We start from the raw sequence: 16,427 nt of genomic DNA on the forward strand, positions 1-16,427 counted from the left end.
TTGTTTGTGTTTTTTGCCTTTTTTTTTTCCCCTGATTACGGATTAACCGCGATAAACGAGGGACGATGAACTGTCGATCTCACCCCAGCGCTTTATTTGCTATGATGAAATCCATTTTCATGTGCCCCCCCCCCCTTGTGCTTCAGATGAATAAACCAATCAACAAACCAGACGAGCCGTGGATGAAACACTTCATGAATCAGTTCAACAACATAAACTTTTCTGTAAGTGTTTTTTGTCATGTCACCAGCAAACTATGTCGTATTTAAAGACCTTCCTCTTTTCCAAACGCTGCTGTTTTGCATTGTAAGCTGTTCGTGAATTTGATGCCGACATTTGTAAATCTATTCAAACTGAGTCGATCCTCACCTGGTTTTTCCGGGTCAGTCAGAAATGGCATGGGAACGTGCTGCACGGGAGTGGCGGCTTTAACTGACATAATTGGCTATGAACATTTTGATCTTTTTTATATGTAATCCGACCATTTTTGGCTTGTTTTGGTTTAGACAATTAAGCAATGCAAATCCCTTTTTTCTTCCATTTGCAGCGAGACTCTCCTGACGATTGCATGAAAACTGGTGTGGGAATGGTGCAGGACAAGCGCATGGACACCATGGGAGATTTTAACGGAGTAATGGGGAAGAACCATGGGTCTCAACACCAGCTCCCCAAAGAGTCCACCATGGATCGCAGCTCTTATTATGACAAGGTAACGCCCAATTCAGCACTTGTGAGGAATTGTGGGTCACAGGATGGGGGGGGATATGTAACAAGCAGGGTTACATCACAGACACCAAGCGAGTATCCATTAAATATGAAAGGAGTGTTGTTGGACATGTTGACTGGTTGCAGCTATTTGCATCAGGTAAGACATGCGCTGTCTGTCCTACTGCGCCCCACAGTGGCTAATCTAACACACTGCAGTTGTGCAGCACTATGTTGGAAAATTATGTATGTCTTCTCTCGCTGTATCTCTTACTATAACATGTTTTTTGTAACTTCAGTTTGTTAAAAAATATCAGAATATCATTGATATTCTATATTATAGTCATTTATATCACTGTACATATCCTCGCTGTATTATAGTCATAGCCTGTTATAGTTTTTTTTACATAGATCTGTCCATTTTTTTTCTACATTTACTTACTACTAAGGTACTAATCTAATATTCAACATAAATATATCGAGATATGAGTTTTGGACTATATCATCAACACGTTTTGTATGCTATAGCTAGGAAAATATTCAGGTTGACATTGAAATCCTTACTTTATGGAAATTCACATATCATGGTTGGGTCTGGAGGTAATTAAACACAATAAACGAGAGATGAATACACAGGAATTGACAAGGCTGTTTAAAAAAAAAAAAAAAAAAAAACTTTATTGGCATGTTTTCTCTTCAAGATTCTGGTATTTGCTATCATGGCGTCTTTGCTTTGCTGCTCTCTCTTCCACTTATTGCTGCTTGCTTTACGCTTGCACCCTGTCCGACAAGATATTTGTTCGAATGGCTCCACCCCTCTCCTCCGACTCATTCCTCGCCAAATTAACGTCTCTCTCCCTTTCCTCTCGCCCCCTCTCCCGCTTTCTGTCCGTCTACGGCTGCCTCTGTGTCCCCCCCCCCCCCCCCCCCTCGCTGTGCTTGCCGTGCGCCTGGCCTTTGCCTCCGCAGCTGTCTGTCACCCTCTCCGCTTCTGATGAGCACTGCTCCAGTCAAAGCATGAGCATTTCCCCTTCCAATTCCGCTCCGCCTATCCCATGTCCCGACTCCGGGCCCTCTCTTGCCCACTCTAGTCCTGGTGTTTCTCGGCAGGTGAGCCTTCTTCCCCGTCGCAATAACACGATTTTTAGAAATGCAATTCTGTTGTTCTCTAATGTGCATGAAATAATTTTATTAATGTGTGAGAAGTTTACAGTACTGCTCCTGTATATTGATGATGATGTGTTCAATGGAGTTGTACCAAATTTGTTTGGCGGTTATGACAATGTGTCCTCCCCCTCCCCCCCCCTCCTGTTTTGTGCGCCTAGAATGTAAACCCAATGTTGGCACAAGGCCGTGGTGGACTGCACTCTCAGCTCCCTCATCCTAACTACCGTAACCAAGTGCCTCCTCCCATCCTACCCCCTCAGGTACCCCCCCCCATATAACGTCTTTGACTGTTCCTGGATGATGACTAGACATCCAATGATGAAGCTAAATTACAGACTTAAACTCTCTTACTTGAGATTTGATCAACAAATTGTGTCTGATTCCAGGTTCCTCCATCCCTGTTGAAGTACCCAGGAGGCAATGGAGCCCTCAACCCTCTGCTGGGCCCTCAGCAGGTCGCTGTGCTCAACCAGCTCTCTCAACTCAACCAGTTGTCACAGCTCAACCAGTTGTCTCAGCTCAATCAGCTGCAGGTAGAGTGCCCAATTCATGAAAAAAAACACCTTAGATTTTTTTTTGTCTTTTTTGTGTTTTGCATTTCCATTTTCTCTTTACAGCGTCTTCTCCTCCAGCAGCAGCAACAACAACAACAACAACAGAAGGCTCAGAGCCAGAGAGTCATGCCTGTGGGACGACAACCCGAGCAGGTATAGCATTATTTTTAACATTAAGGGGTGTCGGACGACGAGACTGGGTCCACGTGAAACGAGTCAAGAGGAGATTTTAACATTAATTCATGTTGATGGGCTCACTTTGCTCATATTAATATTCCCATACGTGCCTGTGTTTGGCTTTGCAATGTACAAATTGTCCATAGGTATGAATGTGAGTGTGAATGGTTGTTTGTCTATATGTGCCCTGTGATTGGCTGGCGACCAGTCAAGGGTGTACCCCGCCTCTCGCCCCAAGACAGCTGGGATAGACTCCAGCACCCCCCTGCGACCCTCGTGAGGAAAAAGCGGTAGAAAATGAATGAATGAATTTTGCCCCCCTACCTTTCAGACGCGTCCCATTGGTTCATTGCTGCATATTCTGTCGCTATTTTTTTTTTTTTAAATATTTTGCCCCCTACCTTTTCAGACGCGTCCCATCGGTTCATCTCCATCAATGATGCAGCCACCGCGTCATCTCGACCCTTCTTTGCTGAAACAGTCCCCAGCCCTGAAACCATACCTGGATAACTACTTGCCCCACAACAGCCCTGACATGCAGAAGGATGCCTCTACTCTTGGATCCTTCAGCAACTTCCCTTTAAGTATGTTCTTCTTATAGGTTATCACATGGTTTGTCTGGTATCATGCCCCCAAGTGTCAGTTTCAGCCGATACTAGCACGCGGGGGCATGATACTGGGCCTGATACCAGACAAACCATGTGATGATTTTATTATCACATACTATTTAATCATGAGCTTATTATCACGTACTATTTAATCAAAAGACCATTTTGTTTCCAGAAAATGTTCAGTTTATTACATGTATTATATCTACACAACAATTGCAAAAATATTTCAACAATAATATTTTATCAACAGTCTTATCTTATCAATGTCTGACAATTAAAGTTCCATTAATCAAGTTTGGGTTTTTTGGTGACTGGAGAAGCACTAAGCACTTGTGTGCTGTTCTCTGATTGGTTGTTTCATGGTAATGGGCGGTTTCTAGGGTACAGGGCCAATTAATACTGTAGTATGTGATAATATAACATATCGACTATCAATACGTATCGTTCATTTCAATAAACAATCCCTCTGTTCTTCTTACCAGGCTTGAACTCTAACCTGAATGTATCCTTGGACATGGGTGTTGGTACTAATGCTGGCGGAGCTTTAGGCTACAAAGAGCCACCCCAGTCTAGACTGAAGAAACTGTGGGTTGCTGATCCTCTGGAGCAGAACAGCAAATCTGGTATGAAATTGATAATATACTTTGGGAGATTATGATAAATTTGATTAGAATTACAATTTGTCACTTCCAATCAACATCAAGCATTTTGAGCTTCATTTGTTTGTTCTACAGGTGCTATTTCGTCAGGGATGCGTCTGGAGGACTCCTTTTATGACTTCCTGTCCCCCGGCCCATCTCCCTTGAGTCCCGCCGGCCAATCAATGGGCTCAGTGGGTGATGGCTGGCCGCCTCGTGCCAACTCCCCCCCGCCCCATGGAAACACCGTCACCTGGCCCCCAGGTACACGCCCGTCAATATTCGAACACACCACAAAAAAACATTTGGCTGGACCACATGCTCACGGCTGTGTCTTCGCGTGCAGAGTTCCGACCCGGTGAACCTTGGAAAGGTTACCCCGACATTGACCCCGAGACCGACCCTTATGTGACTCCTGGTAGTGTCATCAATAACCTCTCCATCAACACCGTCCGTGACACAGACCACCTCAGGGACAGGAACAATGGTGAGTCAGTAAGCCAAAATATGCAGTCAGAGCAGCTTTTAAAGGCAACGCCCCTCTTTTGTGCCTAACGCCCCCCCTCTCTGTTGCCCAGGGCCATCCTCATCACTAAACACCACGATGCCTTCTAACAGTGCCTGGTCATCCATTCGTGCCTCCAGCCACAGCGGTTCCCTCACCAGTACAGCACAAAGCACTTCAGGTGTGCAATTCAGAAATGCATATTCCCCATTTCTCCAGCGTTCCTTTTCCCCCCACCAGGTAAAAATTGTTTGCATTTCCTTGTCCGTGTCCCCCCCCCGCAGCCAGACCCAGTGAGTCAAAGTGGTCTCCCGGCGGTGGTTCTGTGTCTAACTCCTCTCTGGCCCACGAGCTGTGGAAGGTCCCCCTGCCTCCCAAGCCGCTGTCTGTGGCGGCCCCCTCCAGACCTCCGCCTGGCCTCACCAGTCAAAAGCCCAGCGCCGCCTCCTCCGGCTGGGATGGCTCCGCCCTGAGGCTGGGTGGGTGGGGTTCCAGTGACTCCACCTACACACCTGGTGAGATGCGCAAACACACTCACGACTGAATGCTGGCAAATCATTCATTCATTTTCTACCGCTTATCCTCACGGGGGATGCTGGAGCCTATCCCAACTGTCTTCGGGCAAGAGGCGGGGTACACCCTGGACTGGTCGCCAGCCAATCACAGGGCACATATAGACAACCATTCACACTCACATTCATACCTATGGACAATTTGGAGTCGCTAATTAACCTAGCATGTTTTTGGAATGTGGGAGGAAACCGGAGTACCCGGAGAAAACCCACACATGCACGGGGAGAACATGCAAATTCCACACAGAGATGACCGAGGGTGGGGAAAGACAAAATAAGAAGCCAAAAAGTTACCGCTTCCACACAAAATAGGAGGAGAACTCATTCATTCATTCATTTTCTCCCCCTCTTATCCTCACAAGGGTTGGGGGGGGGGTGCTGGAGCTTATCCCAGCTGTCTTCTTCAGGCAAGAGGCGGGGTACACCCTGGACTGGTCGCCAGCCAATCACAGGGCACATATAGACAAACAACCATTCACACTCACATTCATACCTATGGACAATTTGGAATCGCTAATTAACCTAGCATGTTTTTGGAATGTGGGAGGAAACCGGAGTACCCGGAGAAAACCCACACATGCACGGGGAGAACATGCAAATTCCACACAGAGATGACCGAGGGTGGGGAAAGACAAAATAAGAAGCCAAAAAGTTACCGCTTCCACACAAAATAGGAGGAGAACTCATTCATTCATTCATTTTCTCCCCCTCTTATCCTCACAAGGGTTGGGGGGGGGGTGCTGGAGCTTATCCCAGCTGTCTTCTTCAGGCAAGAGGCGGGGTACACCCTGGACTGGTCGCCAGCCAATCACAGGGCACATATAGACAAACAACCATTCACACTCACATTCATACCTATGGACAATTTGGAGTCGCTAATTAACCTAGCATGTTTTTGGAATGTGGGAGGAAACCGGAGTACCCGGAGAAAACCCACTCATGCACGGGGAGAACATGCAAACTCCACACAGAGATGGCCGAGGGTAGAATTGAACTCTGGTCACCTAGCTGTGAGGTCTGCGCACTAACCACTAGACCACCGTGCTGGCAAATCAAAATGTTTCGATTTCAGTCAATTTGAGTGTTTACAATTGATCACAAAATGCATTTTTAGATATCAGTTTTGTTCTTTTTTTAAGGGACAGTAATTCGCTGAATATTAAAGTAATATTACTAACGCCCAGAATATTACTTATGAATGTGTATTCTGAATGCTTTATTTATAGTTTAGTTCATTAGCCATGTTTTCTTAAATACTTAAAATTTCCTTTTAAATATGCATATTTTTTTATTGATATTTATATTGATTTTTTAACCTTCATAGAGTGAAGCTGCACAAATTGCAAAAATGAAATTTGGATATACTTTTTTAAAGAAGTCAGTGTACAGCTTTTGTAGCGCAGTATAGATGTAACATCCACTGCAAATGGAGGGGTTTTAAAGTCTCCACTCCCATTGTTTTTAATCCCTATGATCACACGGTGTGCATTGTCTTGTCAGGTTCCAGTTGGGGCGACAGCAGCGGCGGCGGCGGCAGCGGCAGCTCAGGGAGAACGCAATGGCTAGTTCTGAAAAACCTCACACCTCAGGTATATGCACGCCGTCCCCCCCTTTGATGAATTGCTGCGTCATTTCCGCTTCACGTGTGACCTAACTGTTGGACCCGATGGTTCCATCCCCCCTAGATCGACGGCTCTACTCTGAGGACTCTGTGTATGCAGCACGGCCCTCTGATCACATTCCACCTCACCCCGCATGGTAACGCTGTGGTGTGCTACAGCTCCAAGGATGAGGCTGCCAAGGCCCAAAAGAGCCTGCACATGTAGGACCATTACATTGTATATACTGTATATGATTATATTATTATGACAATTATAGTTTCTCATCTAATATGTCCGGTTGACTTGAGTAAATGCTGATGTTCATGCATCTTATTTCCTTTTCCTGTGTGCAGGTGTGTTTTGGGGAACACTACTATCCTGGCCAAGTTTGCCAGCGAGGAGGAAATAAACCGTTTCTTTGCACAAGGGCAGTCATTGGCCACTCCCTCCTCGGGCTGGCAGGCCATTGGCTCCTCCCAGAGCAGGATGGATCAGTCCCACCCTTTCCCCAGCCGCGCTGCCGAACCCAGCCAGTGGAACAGCAGCGACCTCCACAGCTCCTCCCTGTGGGGCGGGCCCAACTATTCCAGTAGCCTGTGGGGGAACCCCGGCGGCACCGAGGCGGCGAGAATCGGCAGCCCTTCTCCAATCACTTCCTTCCTCCCGGTGGATCACCTGACGGGCAGCGGCGACTCCATGTGACGCGGGGGCAACGGCAAAAGGGGGTCAGTGGAGCGTTCTCAATAATCAGCAAGAATGAAAAGCAAAAGTAGTAGTTGTAAACGCTTACGGCGCTACTCGCAAGATATTCAACAAAAAAAACAGGGTCACCCCTGTGGAAAACAAGTTACGTTTCTCTCTATCTATCTCTATCTGCACATATGTCCACTTTGTTTTAGCCCAAAAACATATCAGTCGAAATACTTGAATCCTGCAGGCCAATTCTATAATGTGAACGGATGGATACTTGCTTCCAGGTAGTGCTCTTTCAGACCGAAAAAAAAGCTTCAATCGAGCTCATTATTATTATTATTATATATTTTTGTTTCATTCGTCATGTTTATTTGAATTCCAATTCTTTTTTTTTTTTTTTTGCATTTGTTTGCTGACAATGTTGGAGTATGAGCTTTTTTAACTTTGCACTGAATGTGTTTTTTTTTTTTCTTCAGTATATACAGTATATATAATCTGCAATATAGAGGGAGCAGCCAGTTTTTCCAGTGTAGCTGTTTACTCATTGAGGTCCTTACCGTGTATGCATGGATGTACCGAATGTGTGTGTGTGTGTGTGTGTGCGTGCGACTGTGCGCTCCTCTCTTGCCTTGGCACGCCTACCTTACGTGGAGTTCAAGATCAACAGATAAGTTGAAGAAAAAAAAAAAGAGCTGACTTAGGAGAATTATCTGGTGATAGTAAGTGACATTAAAAAAAAAAAAAAAGTATTGCACCAATTTTTTTGTTTAAAAACTAAAGAACGTTGAGCTCTGCAGTGCAAAAGGACTGTAGCCGCAGCTGGGACTAGCAAGCCCCGCCTTGCCTAATAATGTAGGGGGCGGGGCCTATCTAGCAAGCCCTCCCTCACGCCCTCTAGCAAAGGGCAAGGGGGGTGGGAACAGCACTTTCAGAATAGGCTTTCAATGTTTTGGAGGTGCCACACTGCAACCTCTTGTTTACAAGACTTAGGAGGCGGAACGTGTGTTCATTCTTCATTTTAACGAGAAGACGGAGTAAAACAGAAAATGCAAACAAAAAAGATTTAAAAAAATGAAAAAAAAACTTGAAAAAAAAGTCATAAAAAAAAAAAAACTAAAAAAAATTATCATGGATGAAGACGATGCTTTGTAACTCTGGGAATTCGGATCAGTGTTTTTTTGGCCATGGTGTTGGTTATTTGAATTATTCCTCTTTTTTTTTTTTTTTGTCTGCTAAAAATAACCAGCAATGGTTCTCAGGAAATCAAGCCAGTTTTCCCCACCTTATAGTTGACGGAAAAAAAAAAAAAACACGTACATAAAAAAAAAAAACTACTACTCCTTGTAGGAAAGGAAAATCCAACTTCTAGCACTGAAAACTATGTATAGGTCTGTAAGTTTCTTTTCTCTGCCAAATAACTGCTTTAAGCTGGAGAAGCTCAACACACTGCTTTCAGTATGCTGTCTTTTGAGGGTTGGGGGGGTCCAAGTGTGTGTGTGTGTGTGTGTGTGTGTGTATGTGTGTCTCCTCCATGATGTTCGAATCAACAGTATTGTGGGGAGGGAGTGCTGTGTGAGTGCTCATGTTCTACAAACCAAGAGAAAGGCGAATCTATGCATACTGTAGCTTCTCATAGCCTACTGAGAGGCATTTTTGTTTTCTTTATTATTATTATTATTATTATTATATATATATATAAATATATATTTTGGTCCGCGTCCTAGAAAATATTTTAAATGTTTCAGTCAGTACCGCGACATGCGAAATACTTGCTTTTAAAATATATTTCGCTCTCATTGCCACAGTGTTTTTCGGGGGGAAGAAAGCGACATGTCATTTTTTTTTTTTTTTTTTTTTTTTTTTTGGTTGAAGATGTTTTAACCGTGCAAAAGTCGTCCACATTTCATTGCCTTGATCCCAATTGTGTCCGCAGATGCAACAAGTCAAGTGGCTTCTACCTGTTTACAAAAGGAATATGATTGTATTGTTGTGCCGTGTTGCGCCCCCACCTCCTTTTTTTTTTTTTTTTTTTTTTTTTTTTGTGGGTGATTATCAATAATGTGTGAATGTAAGTCAATAGATCTTAGCTGTGATGGCTTAGCTCCTTTCATGCACAATTTAACTTTTAAAAAAAAAAACAACAAAAAAAAAAGCTTCAGTGCACGTGAGCATTAGCGAAGCCATGGACCTTAAACGATTCATTACGTGTGTATTATTTGCCCCCCCCCCCCTCCTTCCTTCCCCATCTCAGCCGCTGTAGATTTTAATTTCACAAGTACGACTCTCGTACTTTTTAAGCTGAGCAGTGACTATTTAACAAAGCGTACGTAGTGACACAGAACCTTGAGTATTAGCCAGACTTGACGTGTGTGTGTGTGTGTGTGTGTGTGTGTGTGCCAGTATTTCACCTGCGCTCTACCAAATAATTCAATTAGTTTACTTAATTCCACTTCTTCTTTTTGCTTATTTTAACAAGAGGAACATCTGAATCTTTATTATTATTATTATTTTTTTTTTTTTTGTGAACTTAACTGACGTGTTGAACTGAGGAGCCTTGGATTTTTGCACTTGGGTGGATTTTTAAAGAGCGCAGAGCAAAAGCCGATTGGATTGAACCATCGGTTGAGGAGGCGGAGTGCGTTTGTTTGTGTGTGTTTGTGTGTTTTGTGAAAGGGTAAAGTGGAGAAGTGTTATTGTAATGACGCTTCAGTGTATCAAGTTGAGTCAACCGCTTCTTTTTGGTCACTAAAAAAAATATGCATCTCTTTTTTTTATTTTTATTTTTTTTTCTCTCGTTATACATCCGAAAAACCGCCAAAATATTTGTATGATTATTCACAAATGTGGAGAAAATGAAAACAAAAATGGAGATGCATGTTTTCCACACGGCGAAAAGGAGAATCTGCTGTTGATTGGTTGATTGGCTCGTCATTGATAAGCAGCTTGCCTCCTGTGCCTGATCCTGGATCAGCTCGCTTGTCTGATGGCTCGTTCTTAGCACTGATCCCGCATCGCTTTGACAAATAAGACGTACATATGTAGACGCCCCCGCTGAGTGGCCATGTTGGATGTGGCAAATCTGTCCTATAAACTAAAAGCAAGGAAATTGACCCAATGCCTTTTTAGTCATGCTCTTTAATATATTTCCGCAAACACTTATTATTAACCCAGGGTTCAATTCCACCTTCGGGCATCTCTGTGTGGGAGTTTGCACGTTCTCCCCGTGCATGCGTGGGTTTACTCCGGTTTCCTCCCACATTCCAAAAACATGCTAGATTAATTTACGACTCCAAATTGTCCATAGGTATGAATGTGAGTGTGAATGGTTGTTTGTCTATATGTGCCCTGTGATTGGCTGGCGACCAGTCCAGGGTGTACCCCGCCTCTCGCCCAAAGACAGCTGGGATAGGCTCCAGCATCGTATGTATATTTTTTTCATTAAAGCAGGAAAGTTGCAGCCGAGTGTAAAACTTGCCATGCACCATTTCCCCCGTGGCGCGACCGATCCTGGGAAGTTTTAAAACTGTGTCACACAGGAAACCCCCACAGGACGTGTATTCTACGATAACCAAGATGACCGACCAGCCCGTCGCTGGTGAGTAAAGCTGCGTTCAAACACCCTCTCTTTATGATGTACCCCAAGATACCCACTGTTGCTAATTATTCCACGTTTGAAGTAATATCACTGTTCTTAACATTCCACGCTAGAAATTAAGTGTGTGTGATTCGTGCTGATATCAGAATCGGATTAGAAGTGAAAATAAGTTGAAACCCAGATGCTAGTTAGCTAGTCTAAGCTAGCAAAACATTGTGGTTTGGGTTTCGCTGCAGGACTTCGGTGTTCAGTTGTGATTGTGACACGTTTCCCGGCCAAATGCAATCAAAAGCACGTTGTTGTCTTAACCTGTGGAAGGTGTACTGCCACATCCAATATGGCGGCCACAGAAGGATTCAAGGCTCAAAGGCCGCGTCTACGTATGTATGTCGGATTTTGTCCTCACCTGATGTCTCTGTCTGTGTCGACCCTTAAGATCGGGGGTGTCCAAACTTGGAAGAATGGGGGCGCTATTTTAATTTTATTATTTAATTTTTAGACCAAGATATACTCAACACTTCCTGTTTCACTCGTTACCGCCGATGCTTTTTTTTTTTTTTTTAAAAATTTTTTACATTGAAGTTCAAGCGCTGCCACAGTCTGAGCAAACGCTGCAGTAATTAACTTAAGATTTGTCAGATCAAAACATGTCATATTAGCTTCTATTGCTCAAGTGCGCTACTTTTCCGTTCCGGCACTCTAAGCATCATGGGAACTGTAGTTCTTTTCGCCATCAATAAGCCGTAATCATCGTTTAAACTACAGGGTCGGGGAAATAACTAATTAAAATCTTATTTCCACAAAGTATAAGTTATTAATTAATCTGAAGCTTCAATTAATCAATGCATCGGTTAGGCTGTGTGTGTGAATTTTTTTTTTTTTCGTAAAAACACAAAGGAAATTTAAATGTTCACATTTGAGAGGCCGAAATGAGCACGTTTACATTTTTTTTTTTTTTAAATGAAAAGCATTACTTGAATACCAAAATAATCGTCGATTAATGTATCATCGATTAATTGCTGCAGCTCTACGTAGTCGGAAGGGAACAAACGGCTTCTTATATTCGGGGCGGGGTACTGTTTTACTTTCCTAATCCTTGTGTAACATTTTAATGTGGGCCACGATGAGTTTGTTGTCCCCCGTGCCGCAGGTTGGACACCCCCAGGCTAGCAGACTTGCATGTTACTCACTTTATCTCCATTTTAACCTTCGTAGTGTGTTTGGGAACACCATCATGCCAAATTGGGGGGCGAGGAAAGGGATTACGGCGGTTGTTTATGTCTGCGTGCGTATTTAAGAATCCGGATAATGTGGCGAATGCTTGAAGATGAGCGAGTATGTTTTTTTTTTTTTTTTGCAACAAAAAACAAAACACAAAAAAAAAAGGGACGATGTAAGGAAAAAATCTTTTCAAGTGAGCGAGAACCACCTTTGAGCACTGTACAATCTCCAGGGCTGCCAAGCAGCTTCCCATGCAGGCGGGGAGGGGCGGGGCTGGGGGAAGGAAGATGGGGGTGGGGGGGGGGGGGGGAGCTGGCAGGTGATACTACTTTTTACTATTTAAAAAAATAATAATGTGAGTCTTTTTTTTTTTTTGTTTCCTCTTGACTGAACTCTTGTGAGCAAATATTGTAACACCCAGTGGCATCTATTTTGATCAAAAAATGCTAGTTGCTTTTTTTTTTTTTTTTTTTAAATCTTACACACAAAAACACACAAAAAAAAAAGCAAACATAAAAACTGTGATGATTCTGCTGTCTTTTTTTAGTATGAATATGCGCAAAAACCCTGAAAAAGCTTTAGTCTAACCAGCACAAAGATGAGTTTGGGTGTGTCGCTCAGAGAGACTATGCAGTGGAGTGTCGAACCCAAGCTTCCATGTCCACCTTGGGTTTTTTTTTAATTTTATTTTATTTTTAAATCCCCAAAAAATCAAGAAAAAAAACTAAAAAAAAAAAATAAATGGGATTCCTAATAATATTCCTCAAACTTGTGCCATCATTGAATCGTACTGCTACTAGTAATTTAAAAAAAAAAAAAAAAAAATTCCTAGCAACAGCCGGGCCAGTTGTAGCAGAAGGTGTACGGGGCGGGGGGGGGGTCTTTGTTTTTCAGTCCCGCGACAAGACTGCTGAAAGTGCAAATTTTACACGACTTTTTTAATAGAGATTCTATCAATCCACCGTGTCTAGTTGGATCACCTATTATGCACATTGCGTTGGGAGACTGTTGAATCTATTATAGAAATATATATATATAAGAATCTATACTGACAGTGTCTATAATCAAACCGGAGGGGTGTCTTCCTCTCCTCGATACAACAGGAAGTAACTTTATTTTCAAACGTCTTCCTCGGGTCATCAAAGGATTTTATCTGAATTTTTTTTTTTTGGGGTAGGGTTTATGGGGCGGGGTGGGAACTGCACTTTTTGAAGGACAATCTTTATTTGGGTATGTATAAAAAATAAAAAAAAAATACAAAATAAACGAAGTCGCCTGATTTATTACAAGGTGTAAAAACCAACTCCAGTGTGCTCTAATATGAATGTCTCCTCTGATGCTGTCTTGTTTTGGTTTCATTTAAGATTTTTACTTTTTTTTTTTTTTTTGTTGCTTGGGTTTGTTCAGTATTTTTTTTTCTTCTTATTTTTCTGAATTTTTAGTGCTCTTAAGAGAATCTGTACTAAAGGTGTAGAGTTGTAGGTAGTAGGTCTTCTGTTGGCTGTACTCGTATACTGATTACTGTTTGTAACCTCTGGCCCTTTTCAGCCAGCATACAAAGCTGTATAACTTGGGTACAACCCTCAATAAAAGACTAACAATCACCTTACTGACTATTTTGTTTTTTTTACTCCTTGTATTAAGGCAGGGGTCTCAAACACGCGGCCCGCGGGCCAAATGTGGCCCGCAGGACACTAGTTTGAGGCCCCCCCCGCCTTGATATGAAAGTTTAATGTTAGTGCGACCTCGATATGGATGCTGTATGGTATCATGTACCCAGAAAAAATTATTACGTTTGATTAATGTTCATGTTAAAGGTTAAATAACTGTTAATAGTTATCCTCCCTATCCGTGTGGAAGTGGTAAGTTTTTGGGTTTGATATGGATGCTCTATGGTATCATGTACCCAGAAAAAATTATTACGTTTGATTAATGTTCATGTTAAAGGTTAAATAACTGTTAATAGTTATCCTCCCTATCCGTGTGGAAGTGGTAAGTTTGTGGGTTTGATATGGATGCTGTATGGTATCATGTACCCAGAAAAAAATATTACATTTGATTAATGTTCATCTTAAATGTAAAATAACTGTTAATAGTTATCCTCCCTATCCGTGTGGAAGTGGTAAGTTTTTGGGTTTGATATGGATGCTCTATGGTATCATGTACCCAGAAAAAATTATTACGTTTGATTAATGTTCATGTTAAAGGTTAAATAACTGTTAATAGTTATCCTCCCTATCCGTGTGGAAGTGGTAAGTTTTTGGGTTTGATATGGATGCTGTATGGTATCATGTACCCAGAAAAAATTATTACGTTTGATTAATGTTCATGTTAAAGGTTAAATAACTGTTAATAGTTATCCTCCCTATCCGTGTGGAAGTGGTAAGTTTTTGGGTTTGATATGGATGCTGTATGGTATCATGTACCCAGAAAAAATTATTACGTTTGATTAATGTTCATGTTAAAGGTTAAATAACTGTTAATAGTTATCCTCCCTATCCGTGTGGAAGTGGTAAGTTTTTGGGTTTGATATGGATGCTGTATGGTATCATGTACCCAGAAAAAATTATTACGTTTGATTAATGTTCATGTTAAAGGTTAAATAACTGTTAATAGTTATCCTCCCTATCCGTGTGGAAGTGGTAAGTTTTTGGGTTTGATATGGATGCTGTATGGTATCATGTACCCAGAAAAAATTATTACGTTTGATTAATGTTCATGTTAAAGGTTAAATAACTGTTAATAGTTATCCTCCCTATCCGTGTGGAAGTGGTAAGTTTTTGGGTTTGATATGGATGCTGTATGGTATCATGTACCCAGAAAAAATTATTACGTTTGATTAATGTTCATGTTAAAGGTTAAATAACTGTTAATAGTTATCCTCCCTATCCGTGTGGAAGTGGTAAGTTTTTGGGTTTGATATGGATGCTGTATGGTATCATGTACCCAGAAAAAATTATTACGTTTGATTAATGTTCATGTTAAAGGTTAAATAACTTAATAGTTATCCTCCCTATCCGTGTGGAAGTGGTAAGTTTTTGGGTTTGATATGGATGCTGTATGGTATCATGTACCCAGAAAAAATTATTACGTTTGATTAATGTTCATGTTAAAGGTTAAATAACTTAATAGTTATCCTCCCTATCCGTGTGGAAGTGGTAAGTTTTTGGGTTTGATATGGATGCTGTATGGTATCATGTACCCAGAAAAAATTATTACGTTTGATTAATGTTCATGTTAAAGGTTAAATAACTGTTAATAGTTATCCTCCCTATCCGTGTGGAAGTGGTAAGTTTTTGGGTTTGATATGGATGCTGTATGGTATCATGTACCCAGAAAAAATTATTACGTTTGATTAATGTTCATGTTAAAGGTTAAATAACTTAATAGTTATCCTCCCTATCCGTGTGGAAGTGGTAAGTTTTTGGGTTTGATATGGATGCTGTATGGTATCATGTACCCAGAAAAAATTATTACGTTTGATTAATGTTCATGTTAAAGGTTAAATAACTGTTAATAGTTATCCTCCCTATCCGTGTGGAAGTGGTAAGTTTTTGGGTTTGATATGGATGCTGTATGGTATCATGTACCCAGAAAAAATTATTACGTTTGATTAATGTTCATGTTAAAGGTTAAATAACTTAATAGTTATCCTCCCTATCCGTGTGGAAGTGGTAAGTTTTTGGGTTTGATATGGATGCTGTATGGTATCATGTACCCAGAAAAAATTATTACGTTTGATTAATGTTCATGTTAAAGGTTAAATAACTGTTAATAGTTATGTTAGGGTTAGGGTTAGGGTCTGTTGATCTTACTGCCAGGTCGCCTTTGGAAACATCTTCACCGACAGTGCTCCAGTAACACTTTCACTACTGGACAGGAATTGGTTAAAACTGGCGCATTTGGACCGTGGAACCTTGATGGACCGTGGTTGACCATCACCGAAAACGTGATTGTTGCCGTCCTGTTTGAATTGAATTGGTCAGCTGTAAAAAAGCCTAAAATTGAGGCAAAATTTTGATAAGGAAATAACTCATGGCAAAACAGGAAGGTGGTGTCTATGTTGATCTTACTGCCAAATCGCCTTTGGCAACGTCTTCAGTGATGGTAAAAATAACCTTAAATGTTTGTTTTTACATGACTAACTATTACAAATGTGTTTTGTTGACATTTGAGACTTGTGTCCTTACTGTGGAGGAAGAACGAGCGTCAACCACTGATGACACAGGCGACAAGAGCTGACTTCTGGTTTTTCCATTGCATTGGCAAACCGCTAACAATGACACTCATTAATATTGTATGCAATTGTAAAATTTCGGTGCCAGTTTGTTGACCCAAAAACACGCTAACCAAGGTTCTACTGTATTTTCTTTAAACTAGAATTAAAA

The 16,427-nt window shown here is 41.7% G+C and overlaps 1 protein-coding gene across 5 annotated transcripts in view; it reads left to right on the forward strand.

Moving 5' to 3' along the window:
- The window catches only part of LOC131102972 (trinucleotide repeat-containing gene 6A protein-like), a 39,458-nt gene extending 25,815 nt beyond the window's left edge, over positions 1-13,643 (forward strand). For 4 of the 5 annotated variants that reach the window (XM_058048714.2, XM_058048712.2, XM_058048716.2 and 1 more), the window contains 14 exons: positions 147-224; positions 548-709; positions 2,031-2,132; positions 2,259-2,405; positions 2,490-2,579; positions 3,013-3,187; positions 3,697-3,837; positions 3,949-4,116; positions 4,199-4,339; positions 4,431-4,538; positions 4,642-4,872; positions 6,430-6,518; positions 6,615-6,751; positions 6,884-13,643. In XM_058048714.2, coding sequence (XP_057904697.2) covers positions 147-224; positions 548-709; positions 2,031-2,132; positions 2,259-2,405; positions 2,490-2,579; positions 3,013-3,187; positions 3,697-3,837; positions 3,949-4,116; positions 4,199-4,339; positions 4,431-4,538; positions 4,642-4,872; positions 6,430-6,518; positions 6,615-6,751; positions 6,884-7,232 — 2,118 coding nt within the window. In that variant the 3' untranslated portion in view covers positions 7,233-13,643. The remainder of the gene's footprint in view (positions 1-146; positions 225-547; positions 710-2,030; positions 2,133-2,258; positions 2,406-2,489; positions 2,580-3,012; positions 3,188-3,696; positions 3,838-3,948; positions 4,117-4,198; positions 4,340-4,430; positions 4,539-4,641; positions 4,873-6,429; positions 6,519-6,614; positions 6,752-6,883) is intronic. The other variant, XM_058048715.2, reaches the window with a different exon arrangement.
- The last annotated feature ends 2,784 nt before the right edge of the window (positions 13,644-16,427 follow it).

Source organism: Doryrhamphus excisus, linkage group LG16 (genome assembly GCF_037039965.1).
Source record: "Doryrhamphus excisus strain RoL-2023G ecotype Guam linkage group LG16, RoL_Dexc_Guam_v1.1, whole genome shotgun sequence".
Classification (NCBI taxonomy): Eukaryota; Metazoa; Chordata; class Actinopteri; order Syngnathiformes; family Syngnathidae; genus Doryrhamphus; species Doryrhamphus excisus.